Here is a 15591-nt window from a genome sequence, read left to right on the forward strand (position 1 = left end):
ATATGCACCGCTGATTCTTCACGTCTATTGCACCTCATTTCCTTTCATTGTAAAATGAGCATCTCTGTGCGGTTTCCAGAATCAACAGCTGTTAGGACGTTGTGGGTGTCAAAGGCTGGCTGCATTTACAAGAGGCAAAACCATAAAGACCTGCAGAAAAGTGATGAATTAAGTTTGGGGATTTTTAAGCAATAGAAGTTTGACAAATGCTCATGAAATAATGATTCTCACAAAATGTATTGTGGCCCTTTAAAAAACACCACCTTGCCTTATCAGTGTTTTATAATGGCAAGACGTCTAATTGAAAAGTCTTTTCTTCTGTATTTTGATTCATATAGATTACTATTTTCAGTGAAAACAACACCAAAGCCATCTTGCTGCTTAGATTTTGCCTATCAAAGTACAACCATGTGATATAAAAAACAAACTTTGCATTTTATTGCATGCTTTCCTTCGGTAGATTTACTTTGGATTTTAAAAGTTTTAATTTCTTCCCCGGACCCCCTTTTTAATTGTTAATATATACAATGTTGTTGCATGTCTCTTGTCTAGATCAGGTTTTACAGTATATGCTAGAGCTACAAATGGTGGAGTTTACCAGCACAGAAGCTCTTGAGCAGACTGTGGGATGTGTGCAGTAATGAGGTGTAACCGGTGTACCTTGCTGCATGAGAGCTCCAACTCCAAACCAGAAACTATTAAGTAAAGTAAAATTGTTTTCCACCACATCTGAGTCAGGGTTGCACGGGTGGGGGTTATACCACTCATAGGGTGTAAACCTGTGGTAGTTAACAGAAACAGTTTGTAAACATCAGATTAAAAAAAATACAGACAGCACCAGCAAACCTGCTGAACAATGCACAAAATGCAAAGATTAATGAAGAAAACAAAAGGGAAGAAAATTAAGGCCATATTCATAAATGTACAGCCACAGCATAGAAGTTCCAAGGCAGCTTGGCAATGCAGCAGGCAGGTTTTAGAGCACCAGAGTCCGACACATGCCTTAACTATATTTGTACTTTGATTCTAATAAGCCCAGCACACTTTTCAAAGAGAAGGAAAACTGCTTCCAAATACTTCCTTTCCAGGTGACCCTTGAACTACAGTTTTGAAGACTCTTTGTCAGGCATAGGCAACCTTCGGCCCTCCAGAAGTTTTGGAGTACAATTCCCATCATCCCTGACCACTGGTCCTGCTAGCTAGGGATCATGGGAGTTGTAGGCCAAAACATCTGGAGGGCTGAAGGTTACCTATGCCTGCTCTTTGTGATGCAGAGAAAGCTGTTGCCTCAGATGTGTTCTTGCCAAATACAATCCAGTTTGCTCTCAGCTTTCTCCAGGCAGGCAGTGCAACCCATGCATGCCTACCCATAAGTAAGCCTCAATGAGTTCAGTGGGACTTGATCCCAAGTAAGTGTTAAAGGACTTCAGCCTGAACAGCTTGATTTCTGGAAAAGGTATTGATCCACATAAATGTTCGGATCATTTCCATCCAGTTAACTATTCAGATGTGTATATTTGTGGCGCCACAAATTAGGGTCAATTCACACTTCACACTGCAGTTGTGAATACCAGGATTATGCTGACCACATACATACATTGTGAAGGGGTGAAATATTTCCGAACACTTGAGTACATGGCGTGGATTCATAATTGGACATGGCCCACCACACACACCCCTTTCGTGTTTACAGGTACTCTTCTCATCTTCTCATTATGCAGGAGCTTCACACATATATCCCAGCAGTGCCAGATGCAAGTCTCTTCCTAACTCTTGTATCTATGTTTTGCAATTCTACGCAAAATAATAATAATAATAATCTATTTCTGCTTGCTGATCCATGACACGTGTTTCTAGAAATGAGATGGCTACTAAAAGTTGGTTGATATTTTGAAGGAGTTCTTGTGCTCAAGTATTATAGGGGTCAATGGAAGAAATTATAAATTACCCTTTTGCAAACGGATAGCCTCAGTTCTTGCAGAAAATGGACGCTATATTCTTTTGTGATCTATACTTTACAAAATTATTTTAAGATTGTCCTAGCTGCAGAATCCTGCCTGTTGCTGATTATCACAGCTGTAGGGCATACTTTTATTGTGATGTTTATGAATATGGCTTTAATTGACAGTGTCATGCCAGTACATTTTAATTGCTGTTTTAACAATATAATTAAGCTTTGAATTTATGCACTCTTGCAACTAGAGTGCTGTGCTAGGCTTGAAGCAATGAACACTGATAATAATGAAGGCACTAATTGAAACAGTTTTTAGTTTAGGATGCTGTTAGTTAAATAACATCATCATTATTGGTACAATAGATAATTTAAAAAAACTGTAACACAGGATGCAGAATATAGCTTCAAGGGAGAAAAAATACATGCATTATATAAAGTCCCATTTAAAAACCCAAGTCCTTGTATTTAAAGCACAAGAATAGCAGCATTGAGTCTAATTGAGCACCAGAGCTCTATCTGCCCTCCAGGCAAGAGTTATACCTGCTCATATGACAGTTTCAAATGAGCTGACCTACCTGCTGTCCCTTGCTATCCATTGCCTACTTATTGTTGGCTCCCCCACTGCATGCTTATTATACTCAAAATGACAGCAATGGACAACACTAGCACAGTATGGAGGTCTCTTGAGAGCAAACGATTATGGCAGACAACATGCACTGGGGGAAGGAGCTGGGGAAATAGTTAACTCCAACTGAATTCTATTTTTTTTTTTTTAATATAATTTTTATTATAGATTTTACAGATATAACCAAAAAAGGAAAACTCCACCATAAGTACAGTCTTAAATAAAGTTACATACAGTAATCATTTTGCTTGTATGCGTCTTATTTTCCGATTTTGAACACAATATAATGTACTTATTATACATATACAATACTATACAACCATCTAGCAAACAAATAAGAAGTTAAATACACACCATGAAAAAAGAAGAAGAAGGAAAAAAAAGAAAGAAAAAAGAGAAAAAAAAAGGGAAAAAGAAAAGAGTAAAAAATAATGAAAAAAAGCAAGAAAAAAGGAAAAGAAAAAAAAAAAATGGGAAATTCCCCGTCTTCCTGAGAAATCCCTTTGCTTAAACCGCTATAAATGTGAATGCTTACAACCCTGCACACTTCCTTGACTCCCTTCTACCATGCATTCTTAGGCATTACATTGCTCCCATCTCTTTTCCTTCAGGCTATTTTCATTCCCTTCACTCCTCGAATGCAGGCATGATACCAGTACTTTTATTGTATTTTAACACGTATTTTTTATACACCTCCCATTTGCCAGTAAAATTCTGCTTTGTATTTCCTCTCAGATTGTTTGTCAACAGAGCCATCTCTGCATATTCTTGTAGTTTGATTTGCCACTCAGTAACCGTTGGCACTTCTTGCTCTTTCCATCTTTTTGCTATGACTGTTCTTGCCGCTGCAACTGCATACAAAAAGACTTCTTTCAACTTGTTTGGGATCACCTTGTCAACCATACTTAATAAAAAAATCTCTGGTCTTTTCACAAAAGAAATTGCCGTCATCTTTTTTATTTCACTGTATACCTCCCCCCAAAAAACTTTGATTTTTACACATCTCCACCACATATGCATTAGGTCTCCATATTCAGATCCGCATCTCCAGCAGACATTTGCAAGACTTCTATTCATTTTGGCAAGTCTGGCTGGTGTAAGATACCACCTATGTGCCATCTTCATCATATTTTCTCTTATATTATAGTTTGCGGTGAATCTTAAGTTGACCTGCCACAGCTTTTCCCACTGCTCGAACAAAATTGGATACCCAAAGTCTTGGGCCCATTTAGTCATGGCAGCCGTTACCATCTCGTCCATTACTTCGTAGTCTAGCAAGATCTTATATATGCGGGAAATTAGCTTATTTTTCCTATTTAACACTTCCTTTTCAAATATAGAAGGTTCTTTCCCAAACCCGCAAATCTTGTCTTTTTTAAAAGTTTCGTTAATTTGAAAGTAATCCAGCCAGGTTGAGAGTTGGTCTTTAATCTCCTCATAGTTTTTAAGTGCTAACTTCCCTTGCCTTTCTGTTAACAGATTATTGTATGTGATCCACTCTTCCTTTTGATTATTTATTCTTTTTAATGCTGTGGCCTCGAGCGGGGAGATCCATTTTGGTGTTGCCCTTTCTAAATATCTTTGGTATTTATCCCAAACTCTGAAGAGTGCGTTCCTTATAATATGACTGCAGAAGCCTCTATGTACCTTTACTTTACCATAATTCAAATACGCATGCCAGCCAAAACGTAGGTCGTGTCCCTCTAGGTCCAGGATTTCCCAATTTCTTAACAAGCACCAGTCCTTTAACCATACCAAACATGCCGCTTCGTAATAAATCTTGAGGTCTGGCAAGCCAAAACCGCCTTTATCAATCGTATTAATCAATATCTTATGTTTTATCCGCGGTCTTTTGCCCTTCCACAAAAATTTTGAGATTTCCTTTTGCCACTTCTCGATATTATTAGTTTTACCTATAATTGGGATTGTCTGAAACAAAAACATTAATTTTGGCAACGCGTTCATTTTAATTGCTGCAATACGGCCCAAAAAAGATAGATTCAACCTGTTCCATATCTCCATCTGTTTTTGAATTTCAGTCCAGCATTTAATATAGTTGTCGTTATATAAGTTTATGTTCTTTGCCGTTATCAATATTCCTAAGTATTTTATTTTGGGATAGATTTTGATCTGTGTTACCCTTTCCAATTCTTCCTTTTGAGCCTTCGATAGATTTTTAACTAATAGTTTGGTCTTATTTATGTTCAATCTAAAGCCAGACACCCTGCCATATTCTTGTATTAATTCTAGGACCTTCGCCAAGCTTCGGATTGGATACTCCGTGGTGATTATTAAGTCGTCTGCAAAAGCCCTAAGTTTATAGCTTCTCTGCCCCAGTGTTATTCCTTTTACATCTTTTTCCTCCCTTATTCGTTTACATAAGATTTCCAATGTTAATATAAAAATCAATGGAGACAAGGGGCATCCTTGTCTAACCCCTTTTTTTATTTCACAATCTTGTGTAAGATTGCCGTTTATTATAATCTTGGCCTTCTGTTTAGAATAGATTGCCTCTATTCCCTTCACATAGCCTTCTCCAAATTCCATGTGCTTCAATATTTCTAGCATAAATCTCCACGATACCCTGTCAAACGCTTTTTCCGCGTCTACGGCCATGAAGGCTGCTTGTTTATTGATATTTAAGTCTAAATACTCCAGTAGGTTTATTATATTTCTAGTATTGGTATATATGTGCCTCCCTGGTAGGAATCCGGCCTGGTCTTCGTGGATTGATGTCAGTAAAATTTTCTTTGTTCTTTCTGCCATTATACTTGCGAAGAGTTTATAATCGTTATTCAGAAGGGCGATTGGTCTATAATTGCTCATCATTTCAGGATCACCTCCCTGTTTAGGGATTAGAGCTATATAACTATGGCTCCAGGATTCCGGCATAGATCCCTCTATTAAGATATTGTTCATAACGTTTTTTAACGGCTCAGATAGAATATCCTCTAGTTTTTTATAATATATAGCTGATAGGCCATCAGGTCCCGGTGACTTTCCTGTTTTTGCTTCTTTTATTGCCACTTGCAACTCATACGGTGTTATTGGGGCATTTAATAGTTCTCTTTGTTCTTTGGTAAGTTTTTGTAAACAGTTCTGCTTTAAGTAATTTTTAATCTCCAGGGGTGTCTCCTTCCCTTCACTATATAATTCTCTGTAGAATTTAACAAATCCATCCTCAATTCCTTTTAGATTTGTAACTATTTCCCCCTCCACTTTAATTCTGTTTATGATTCTCTCTGCCTCTCTCTTTTTAAGTTGCCAGGCTAATAACTTTCCTGGTTTGTTAGCGTGTTCAAAATATTTTTGCTTTAAGTATCTTAATTTCCAATCTAGTTCTTCATTGATTAACATTGAGTATTGTGATTGCATAACTTTTATATCTCTTTGGATCTCTGCACTATCTGGTTTCTCATACAGTTCCCTCTCCTTCTTTTTTATATTATCCACTAACTCTTGCTTCTTTTTTTCCTTTAATTTCTTTTGGATTATACTTTGCTGAATGAAAAAACCTCTCAGTACAGCCTTGCTGGTATCCCATACAATTTTCAACTCTGTGCCTTGATTCAAATTAAATTCAAAGAATTCTTTTAATGTCTTTTTTGCATTTTCGATTATTTTTTCATCCTTGATTAATGACTCGTTTAACCTCCATCTAGTTACTTTTCTTTTCTCCCAACTAAGAACTGCCTGTACTGCACTGTGATCCGATAATGTCCTGGGCTGTATTTCCGTTTTGCGAATTTTGATTGTCAGGTCTTTAGTTAACCAAATAGCGTCGATCCTTCCTGCTGATTTGTTGGGGTATGAGAAGTATGTAAAATCTTTGTTAAATGGGTTTTTTATTCTCCATGCATCTTCTAAGCTTAACAAATCAATTAATTGAAAAAAAGATGTTGGTAATTTGATTTGCTTTTTTTTTGGTGTCTTTACGGATCTGTCTAATTCTGGATACAACACTCCATTTTGGTCTCCCAAAAAGATAATTTTTTCTCCAATGCATCCTTCCAGCTCCTTACTAAGTTTATAAAAAAATTGACTTTTCTTATCATTTGGTGCATAGAACCCAATTACTTTAATTCTCTCCCCCTGGACTGTTATCTCTACAATCACAACTCTCCCTTGCACATCTGTATGTATTAGTTTAGGTTCCAGATATGGTTTTGCATAAATTACCACGCCATTTTTTTTAGACATACCTGAGGCCACAAAATCAATTCCAAGTTTTTTGCTGGATAAAACTCTGATATGTTGTTTTTTAATATGCGTCTCTTGCAAGCAAATCAAATCATATTTCTGTTTACTGAGAATGTGCTCTACCTTGTTCCTTTTCTTTTTTTCGTTCAAGCCATTTACATTCCACGTAACAATCTTTAACTCCATTAGTTCCTTTATTGAGTAAACAACTTTTTTTTTTTTTTTTTTTTAAGAGGTAGAATCAGAATAATGAGAGTAAGGAGCGTTAAAGGCAAGTAAGGTATTAAAAAAATAAGTAAACAAAAGAAAGAGAAAATAGTAGAAAAAGAGAAAGAAAAGAATCAAGAAAAAGCAACCACTAGGTTGATCTCTGCTCAACCAAACACTGTATCTCTTCTGGACGAGATTTAAGGCTCTTCTTCCTCTGATGACTTTTTAGCCTCATCTGTCCCTCCTCCCAATTGTCGTTTACCACCCAACTCCTCTCTATAAGTCCTCCAGAATCTCTCGGCGTCGGCCCAAGTAACGAATCTCCTCCTCTTGCCCTTGAAGAAAAACGAGATTCCCTCAGGGAATTCCCATCTATGTACTATTGATTTTTTCCTAAGAGCTTCGACTAAGGGTTTATATTTGTCCCTCTTCCTCAAAAGTCTAGATGGGACTATCTTATGTATAATCACTTCAGACTCTTGAATTCTAAATTTTTTCTTACTACATGTCTGTAAGATTCTGTCTCTAATCTCCATGCTGACAAATGTTACCAGACAATCCCCCGGCCAGTTGTTTTCCTTTGCGATTCTTGATTTAATTCTAAATGCCCTCTCGATTTTACCCTCCATCTCCCTCTCCTCCATTCCCATCCACTTAGCTAATTCTGTAATCACTTTCTGTTGTAGTGCTTCGTTGGGTTCTTCTGGAATAGATCTGAACCTCAGTGTTTTTTCTCTACGATGCATTTCGATCATCGAAATTGCGTCCAGCACCGCCTCATGAGTCTCTTTCATATCTGCGATCTCTTTTTTAATTTTCTCTGTTTCCCCCTTTTTCTCTCGATTTTCCTTCTGGATTTTCTTTACTCCCTCTTCCAAGGCCCCTGTTTTCCCTTTTAGGTCTTGTACTGACTTAGTTATTTCTAAGTTTTTTACAACCAATTCGTTGATTTTTCCCGTCATTTCTGTAACCATTCTTGCATTATCATCTATCTTTTGACCCATTTTATCCAACTTTTGATCTGTTGACCTTGTATTCTCATTCATCTCTTTTTTTATATCCGCTAAGTCTTTTTTCAGACTCAGAAGGAGTTCTTTCATTTCTAAATTCATTTCCTGTTCTTGCGTCGAATTTCTTCTATTAGGGATCGAAATTCCCGTCGCTTGTGCTGGATTTGTAGATTTCTTATTCAAATTCGACATATCATCAATATATTAGGAAAAAGGTTTGACCTCGGCACTTAAAAATAAGAGACAATATAGTACAAGAATCAATAGCGAAAACCCTGTAATCCCCGAGGATGGCGGAGGATAACAAAGATGGAGGTCCTAGTACAGTCTTATATAAACGTCCACTTTCAGCCAGAAATACCCAAATCAGCCCATAAGAGTCAAACACAGCATATAAGTATTCCTTGCCGGCTGGCCCCTCTCTATCTTCCACCTCTTTCCAGGGAGACCTTTTCACCCCCGCTGCTGTTCACTTTCTTTCCTGTGGAGGCAGCATTTACTTCTTACTAGGCCCTTCTGGTGTCTTTATGAGTCAATGGCATCACCATTCAAAAGAAATCGCAAAGTCACTGTTGTCGTCGCCTTCATCCAGATATTCCGTTTGTTCCTTTTTTTTTTAAATATTATTATTATTATTCTGAAGGGAACGCTTTATCTTCCCCACATCCAACTCTTCTTACTCCCCCTTCTCTTCCCAAATGCTGCCCCTTATACCGGCCCCGATGATCCAGAAGCAGTATTAAGTGTATTGTCCTCTGGGGCTTTCCAACTGAATTCTAAAACCCAGTCTAAATTGGTCTATAATCTGTGTCACCTCCCGCCCACGCTATTGCTTAACCCTCTAGATCAGTGTTTCCCAACCTTGTGCCTCCAGCTGTTTTTGGACTACAACTCCCATCATCCCTAGCTAGCAAGACCAGTGGTCAGGGATGGTGGGAATTGTAGTCCGAAAACATCTGGAGGCACAAGGTTGGGAAACACTGCTCTAGATAACCTTAGTATGATTTGCTCCCTTGTAGAAAAGCAATTCATGTGTTCTGTCTGGAATCTGTGGAACAAAAGATGGATAGGTGGACCTAAAACTTGTCCGTCAAATAGAAGTAAATCTGTATGCTGAATTACAGCCATGAAGGACTTCCACTGAGTACAGGGACCTGGTTTCTTTTTTAAAAATACTGATGCAGGGTTGTATTCAACTAACTCCTACTCAAAGCAGATCCGTTGAAATTGATGTCAATTAACTTCAGTGGGTCTTCTCTGAGTAGGACTATCATGGAATATAACCCATAATGCCGAGTAGGAGCAACTTCCTTCAGACCTTATAGATAAAGATGCACTCCAATTATTATTACAATTATTATTATTATTATTCTGTCTTTCTCCCAAATTGGGATTCACGGCAAATTATGTTATGTGGCATACTCTATTGCATTTCCTGTCAACTGCAGGGCTGTCCTACAGGAAGCAGAAGGCAGACCTACAGGACTTACATTGGGTAAACCTCATTGGCTGGATCTTGGTTGCAGGTCAAGTTCACCTTGATTTGGACTGACATTGGTTCAGTTAGATTTACTGAATGCATGTTCCATCAACCATAGGAAAACATTCAACAAAATTGTTTCAGACTAATGTATCCAGCAAAAAGTACAGTATATTTTGTTGCATCCTTGGTCACTATCACTGCTTCTAGCTTTTATTTTTAAAAAGTCATCAATCTGAGGTAGTATTAGCTGTTTGTAAAATGCAAGGAAATCACTGTTATATAGTTATGATAAATGTAAAAATAAATAAAAGACATAAATGCTCTTTAAATACTGAGAGCAATTGGCATTTGAAACCTAATCCAATTCACCTTCCTCTGTTCACCTCAGTGCAAGCCTGAGGCTCTTAACATATTGTGCAGGAGGCTGCTGTGAAAGAAATACATCAAATTGGATTAAATTCTAATTTGGTGGAAGTCAGTGGCTGCGGCTAGGCATAATAGTATGCATACATAACATCCTTTAGCAGCATTAAGAATATGTTAAACCATCCACAAGGCTGCAGGACCATCACATAACCTCCCCTCCTTTCTTTAGACTTCAAGACACTCTTGCAGAATTGAATCTACCACTAGATGCCCCATTCTATAAATAGTGCAGGCATGATGTCTAAAATTTTCCAATTCTGGCACAACCAATAGATTCCCTAGGAAGAGAACCAATTATCACTCCACATATGTGCATTTATGTCCTATTAATACTGCATTCAGTATTAAAAAGCAAAGCATTTGTGCTAGGGTTGCATAAGCAATATAGCAATGTTTGCAAAAATGCAAGTGAAGTGTGACTGTGTTGCTCAGATACTGGCTTCTTAAAATGGACAACAAGTTAGAATTACTGAACTACACTCCAAATATATTATGTTAAAATGATTTCTTTAACATAATGAAAACTTCAAGAAATACAGTCACCCAAAGTGGCACATTTCTTGGACTGAGAAAGGCCCACAGAATAATCCCAATATAATTGGCTTCTAAAAGCTTTGTATTATTAGAAATAAATGACTTTTCCATTTATATTGCATTGATGTAATAGCTTAGGCATTTCATGTGGAAAATAGTTCACATCTGGAACACAAAAGATCAAGAAAATCTATGACAACGGATATCACCAATGAATGGCAAAAAGAATCATAGCTTTGGAAGATAAAAAAAACAATTTAGAAGTATAAGTAGAATGTTCTGGCGTTTATTTTTTTAAAGTAATTTGAGTTCTGTTATCTTAGCTCCTTAGCCATCTTTTCTCCCAAAGTGAGCATGTGCTGATAATCATAGTATAATATATCCCAAAGTTATTTTTGTCTAAAATCATAGCTCACAGTTCTGAAAACACTTCCATGGATTCCATTTCTCTATACAGGGCAGTAGCAGAGAACATAGTGGGGCTGTGCTGCTCATTTTACCTCCTTCCAGCTGAGTTGCTGCTGCATACTGACCCAAAGAGGTGGAGGCAGCAGTAAGGTTGGCCTAGTGCAAATGCACTGGCCAGAGCACTGGATTGGCTCTGTTGGTGTGTTTGCACAATGCTGACCTCGTCTGCCTGCCTGCCTCCCTTCTCTTCCTCTCCCCCTGGTGTGTTGCAGCGACTCAGCCAGAGAGAGTTCAGGTGAGTGGTGCAGCCACACTGCCCATTGTTCAATACTGACACGGCCAATCCTGGAGAGGTTGGTGAGGCCACATGCAAAGGGGTAATTGAGATGTTTTTCAAAAAACAGTTCATATATGAGTATAGCTAGCTACATATTTGAAAGACAACATTTCATACAGACCCTCTTGGGTGTTAAGATCAGTAGTGGGAGATCTGTTGGTAGCTCCGCCACCCTCAGAAGGTCAGGGTGATGGCAGTCTGCAAAAGGGAAAACTGTGTAGCCCCTAATGTGTGGAATTACCTCCCCATCAAGCTGCTCTGGCACTTTCATCATATAGCTTTAGTTATTTGCTGAATACATACCGGTATCTTGTAACCCTAGCCTTTGACACCTGAAAAAGATGTTTTAGGTTCTTTTGATTGTAAATTGTTTTAGCTGATTGTAATATTGTGTTTTGGCATTGCTGTATGGAGACCTTTGGCATTGCTGGAGACCTTGTGGTGATGTGCTAGGAAGAAATCTAATAATAACAAGTACAACTTCTCAAGGTTGTTTTTGTGCATGTGTGTGTGTCTGTGAGCATATTATAAAAATGAGGTATATATTGAAAATAGAAGAAAATACAATTTTAAATAAAGAAAATTAATTATTCTTAGAAATAAGTTTCCAGAGGGCTTCCGGTACTGCCTGCCTTAATGGAGGCAGCCCCCATGACAGCGGGGGATCATCAATGGATGAAAAGGATGACAGAGAGTAAATCATCCTTGCAAATTCCCAGCAGGGATGGGGGAATGGGCTTCACTTGTAATTTGTTTTGGTACCTGGCTTTCAGTCTGGCATGGAATGTGGGAGGCAGGGAGGCGCTGAGTGCAAAAGCACTTTGCCTGCTGAAAATCCTCATATGCCACCATTAAGGGCATAGATACTGTAATAGTTTGAGTTCCTCACTTGAAGCTTTATAAATTTATATATTATAAAATCATGAGTGGAAATCATTAATTATGTAGCTGTTGACTTAGGGAATTAAATTGTTATTGTTATAATTTGGCTATTATTGGGGGGTATATTGGAAAACAAATTTTAAAAATTACAAAAAAAGAAATAAGCTTGCAGAGATCCCTGTGTGGTGTTTTTTTTTTTTTTTTTTTTGATTCTAGTTAGCAATTCATGGCCCCCTTACCTGTTATCTGGACACTTCACTTGTCTGTTGAAAATTCTAAAATGTTAACCCGGCGGCGACGCCATCGCCGGGTGGTCGAAGGCTGCTTCGGGTCCGAAGCGCCTTGTCCATCCCGGGGGTTAGGAGCCGCGCTACCGCAGCGCGCGGCTCCGGTTGGGGTGCGGGAAGAGCGTCCCGCACCCTGGGCTCCCCGGCTGCGCCCGCGGAGGCTCTGGACCCTTCCCTTGCCCCCCCTGTAAAGGGGGAGTGGGGGTGAAGGGCAAACGGAGCCGGGCTTCGGGGACATGCCCCAACCGGGATGCAAATGCGGCGACAGAGCCCGCGGTGAGCGTCCAAGTTCTACCTGTGAAGAATGGAGCTAAAAGAACCCGGTGGTCGTGAGTAAAGAATTTGATTAGAAATCGTGCTTTTGGAACGATCCGGGGGGAAGGAGAATGGCAGCCTGCCCTCCCTCCCTTCGAGCTCAAGAATCTAACCAATTTGAGTGATTGCTGCTACAGAACTGGTTACAATGTATTTAAAATGGACACAGGAGACTGGCAAACTTTTCTTTTGGGAAGTTAACTAGAGGAAAATATCTCCTTTTAAAGTTGCGGTATTTGCGCTCCAGTTCAGGAAAATGGCGATGAACAAAGAGGGGAGTAGAAATATGACACCCGCTTCCTCCTCCTCTGCCAGTATGCTGGGTTTCGTCCTTGAACTGGCACTGAACTCTGAACTAACGGACGAACAGAGACTCACTGCCTTGAAGGTGGAACTGCTTTATAGAAAAGTCAAAGCCTTGTGTGGGGGTCTGAAATGGAACCAATTGCCCACAGAGGAGGCTTACAAAACTTTTGATACTTTGGAAGAAAGCCTTGCCAAAGAGCTGAGAGGATGGATGCAAAGATGGAGTGAAATGAATGAGCTACTTCGGAGAAGAAATTCGCCTTTTGGGGGTGGCAGCCCCAAGGCGACGTTAAGATTTCGTATATCCAGTCCCCGAGGTGTGAGCTCGGGGGCCAGGGACAGAGAATTAAGGTATCTACAAGAAGAAAAGGAATGTTACAAAGAACCGAAGAAGCTGAGAGATGATGAGAGGGACACCTCTGAACTCGCGGCAAGGAGAGGTTTGGACTGTGCCTGGATCTGTGGTCGCTTGGAGAGGGAAGAGATATGGAAGTTCAGTGCTGATGCCATCAGGAGAAGAATAATGGACAGAGGGGGTGTGGGGTGAAGCATTAAGTAAAACTTTAAGCAGCCTGATATGGTAAATTGAAATCGGAGGGTGAATACTGTCAACAACACTTTGTTATATTTTTATTTGAACATGAAAGGAGATATTTCAAGTTTTTACGTTACTAGCAGCAACCTTAAGGATAGAAGAGATAGATTAGATGCGAATGATTTGCGAAGATCTATGAGGTGGAGTATAAGTAAAGTGAATTTAAGTGGATTAAGTTTATGGATTTAGAAGATTAAATGGTGAGGTATTATTATGATGATGCATTTTTAGTAAATGTTGAAGATATAACTGAATGTAATTATACAATTGAAGTTAATGTTTTTTTTTTGTAGGAGAAATGGTTATAAAATAGATCAAGGATACAAACTCGAAGGTGAAAAGGCAGGGGAAGTCAAAAGTCAAGATATGGAATTAGAAAATTTTTTTTTTCTAGAAAGATGCAATAAGAAAGCTTGACATTGTTTGTATTTGTTTTATCTGTTTTGCATTTGTTTAATTGTAGGTGTGGGTGTGGGTATATGTTTGTTATAGAAAAATGCCAATAAATTCTTATAAAAAAAAAAAGAAAATTCTAAAATGTTAAAAGCATTTAACATTTATCTTTAAAGTTATTTGGAGAAGCACCTAAACATTTTCACCTGACATGAAAGGGAAGGAAGCACTAGAGATTCCACCTTTCTTTTCTGTTAGAACTTCTGCGTCCTAAAGAGTTCATGCCTGGCAGAAGCTTTTCCTATCATTTCATCTCCATGCTAGGAAAATACTGCTAAGTATCAGCTTCTCAGATAACTGTTGAGGACACAAACACTTTGCCGGAAGAGAAAGCTGGTAATAATAACAAAAAAATGCTCATATCTAGCTATTACAACTAAGTGGATATGTCAACGTTTGGAGATTGGCATTCATTCAGAGCATCTTGTGTTGGCATTGCTGAATCAAGCCCTTACTAAAAGAGAGGAAGTTGCAGGTTACTTATTTTCACCCATCTTTTTCTTAGAGAATAGAGCTAGTTTCAGTTTTGGCTCATTACACAGAAGACAAAAGAAATCTGTCAATGATGGTCAGATTGTTATTAGTCATGTTATTAGTCCATAGTCTATGCAGAGTCAAATTCATGGTACAGTGAGCAGAGTTTGCCAGAGTTTATGACTGTAAACAGTGGCTGCACTTGCAACAGCCTTGTTTAAGATTTGCATGGAAAACCAGACTATTAATTTCACTCTCTGACACACATACAACTAAGTTGAATACAGTTTTTGGATATTTTGCTCTAACTGTTCATTTTAAAGTATGAAACAACCCTAAAAAGTATAGTTTGATAGCAGATCTACTTTGAAAATCACTTTGGTTGAACCAAATTGATTTATTCACAGTACTATGATGTAACCTAGGAATTTCCAAACTTTTTACTTTGTAGAGAACTTCTCTGCATCAGTATGCCAGCTACAGATTCCCCACATACTGTAGAAGAGTCTGGGAAATGTTCTAGAGAGCACAATCAGTTCAGGTGGCACCTGAAAGTCTCTCTTCTGATGGTCAGGGGATACCTCCCCCCCAAGAAAGGCCTGCGAAGTGTGTGTGTGTGGGGGGAAGGGAATTGTTCAAAAGGGGCGGTAGGTTGTACAAGCTTCATCACATTATCCAGGCCGAAGATGCCTTGACCTTCAATAAAGGCTTTGTAGAAGACACAGAGGGTTGAATTAGGAAGTGGGAGGGAAGACCACTGAAAAAATCTAATAAAAAATCCAAAGCATCTTATGTTTCCCTCTGTTATAGTTTGGAAAGCACAGGTTAAATTGCTTGCAGAGAAAGACTATAGTACAAGGTAACTCCAAGATGTATATCTAGTTGCCAATCCCTCCCAAGTGCATGTGACATGTTGCAGATCCTGGCCATAGTCAAGTCAAGAGATAGTGTGAAGCCCTTCTATTCTCAACTGCACCATCATAAGTAACCTGAAGCATAGTGCTAACATCAGTGAGACTGAGATGAGGGTCTTTTTGTCTGGGTAACCCACAACCTCCATACACACTGCCTAGAGGGATGCCAACAAGTGCT

The 15591-nt window shown here is 38.8% G+C and overlaps 1 protein-coding gene across 1 annotated transcript in view; it reads right to left on the reverse strand.

The window, feature by feature from the left end:
* The window catches only part of GRIK1 (glutamate ionotropic receptor kainate type subunit 1), a 166379-nt gene that overhangs the window by 20491 nt on the left and 130297 nt on the right, over positions 1-15591 (reverse strand). The window contains 1 exon segment of the mRNA XM_033146899.1: positions 661-779. Coding sequence (XP_033002790.1) covers positions 661-779 — 119 coding nt within the window.

The sequence above is a fragment of the Lacerta agilis genome, chromosome 4 (genome assembly GCF_009819535.1).
Source record: "Lacerta agilis isolate rLacAgi1 chromosome 4, rLacAgi1.pri, whole genome shotgun sequence".
NCBI lineage: Eukaryota > Metazoa > Chordata > Lepidosauria > Squamata > Lacertidae > Lacerta > Lacerta agilis.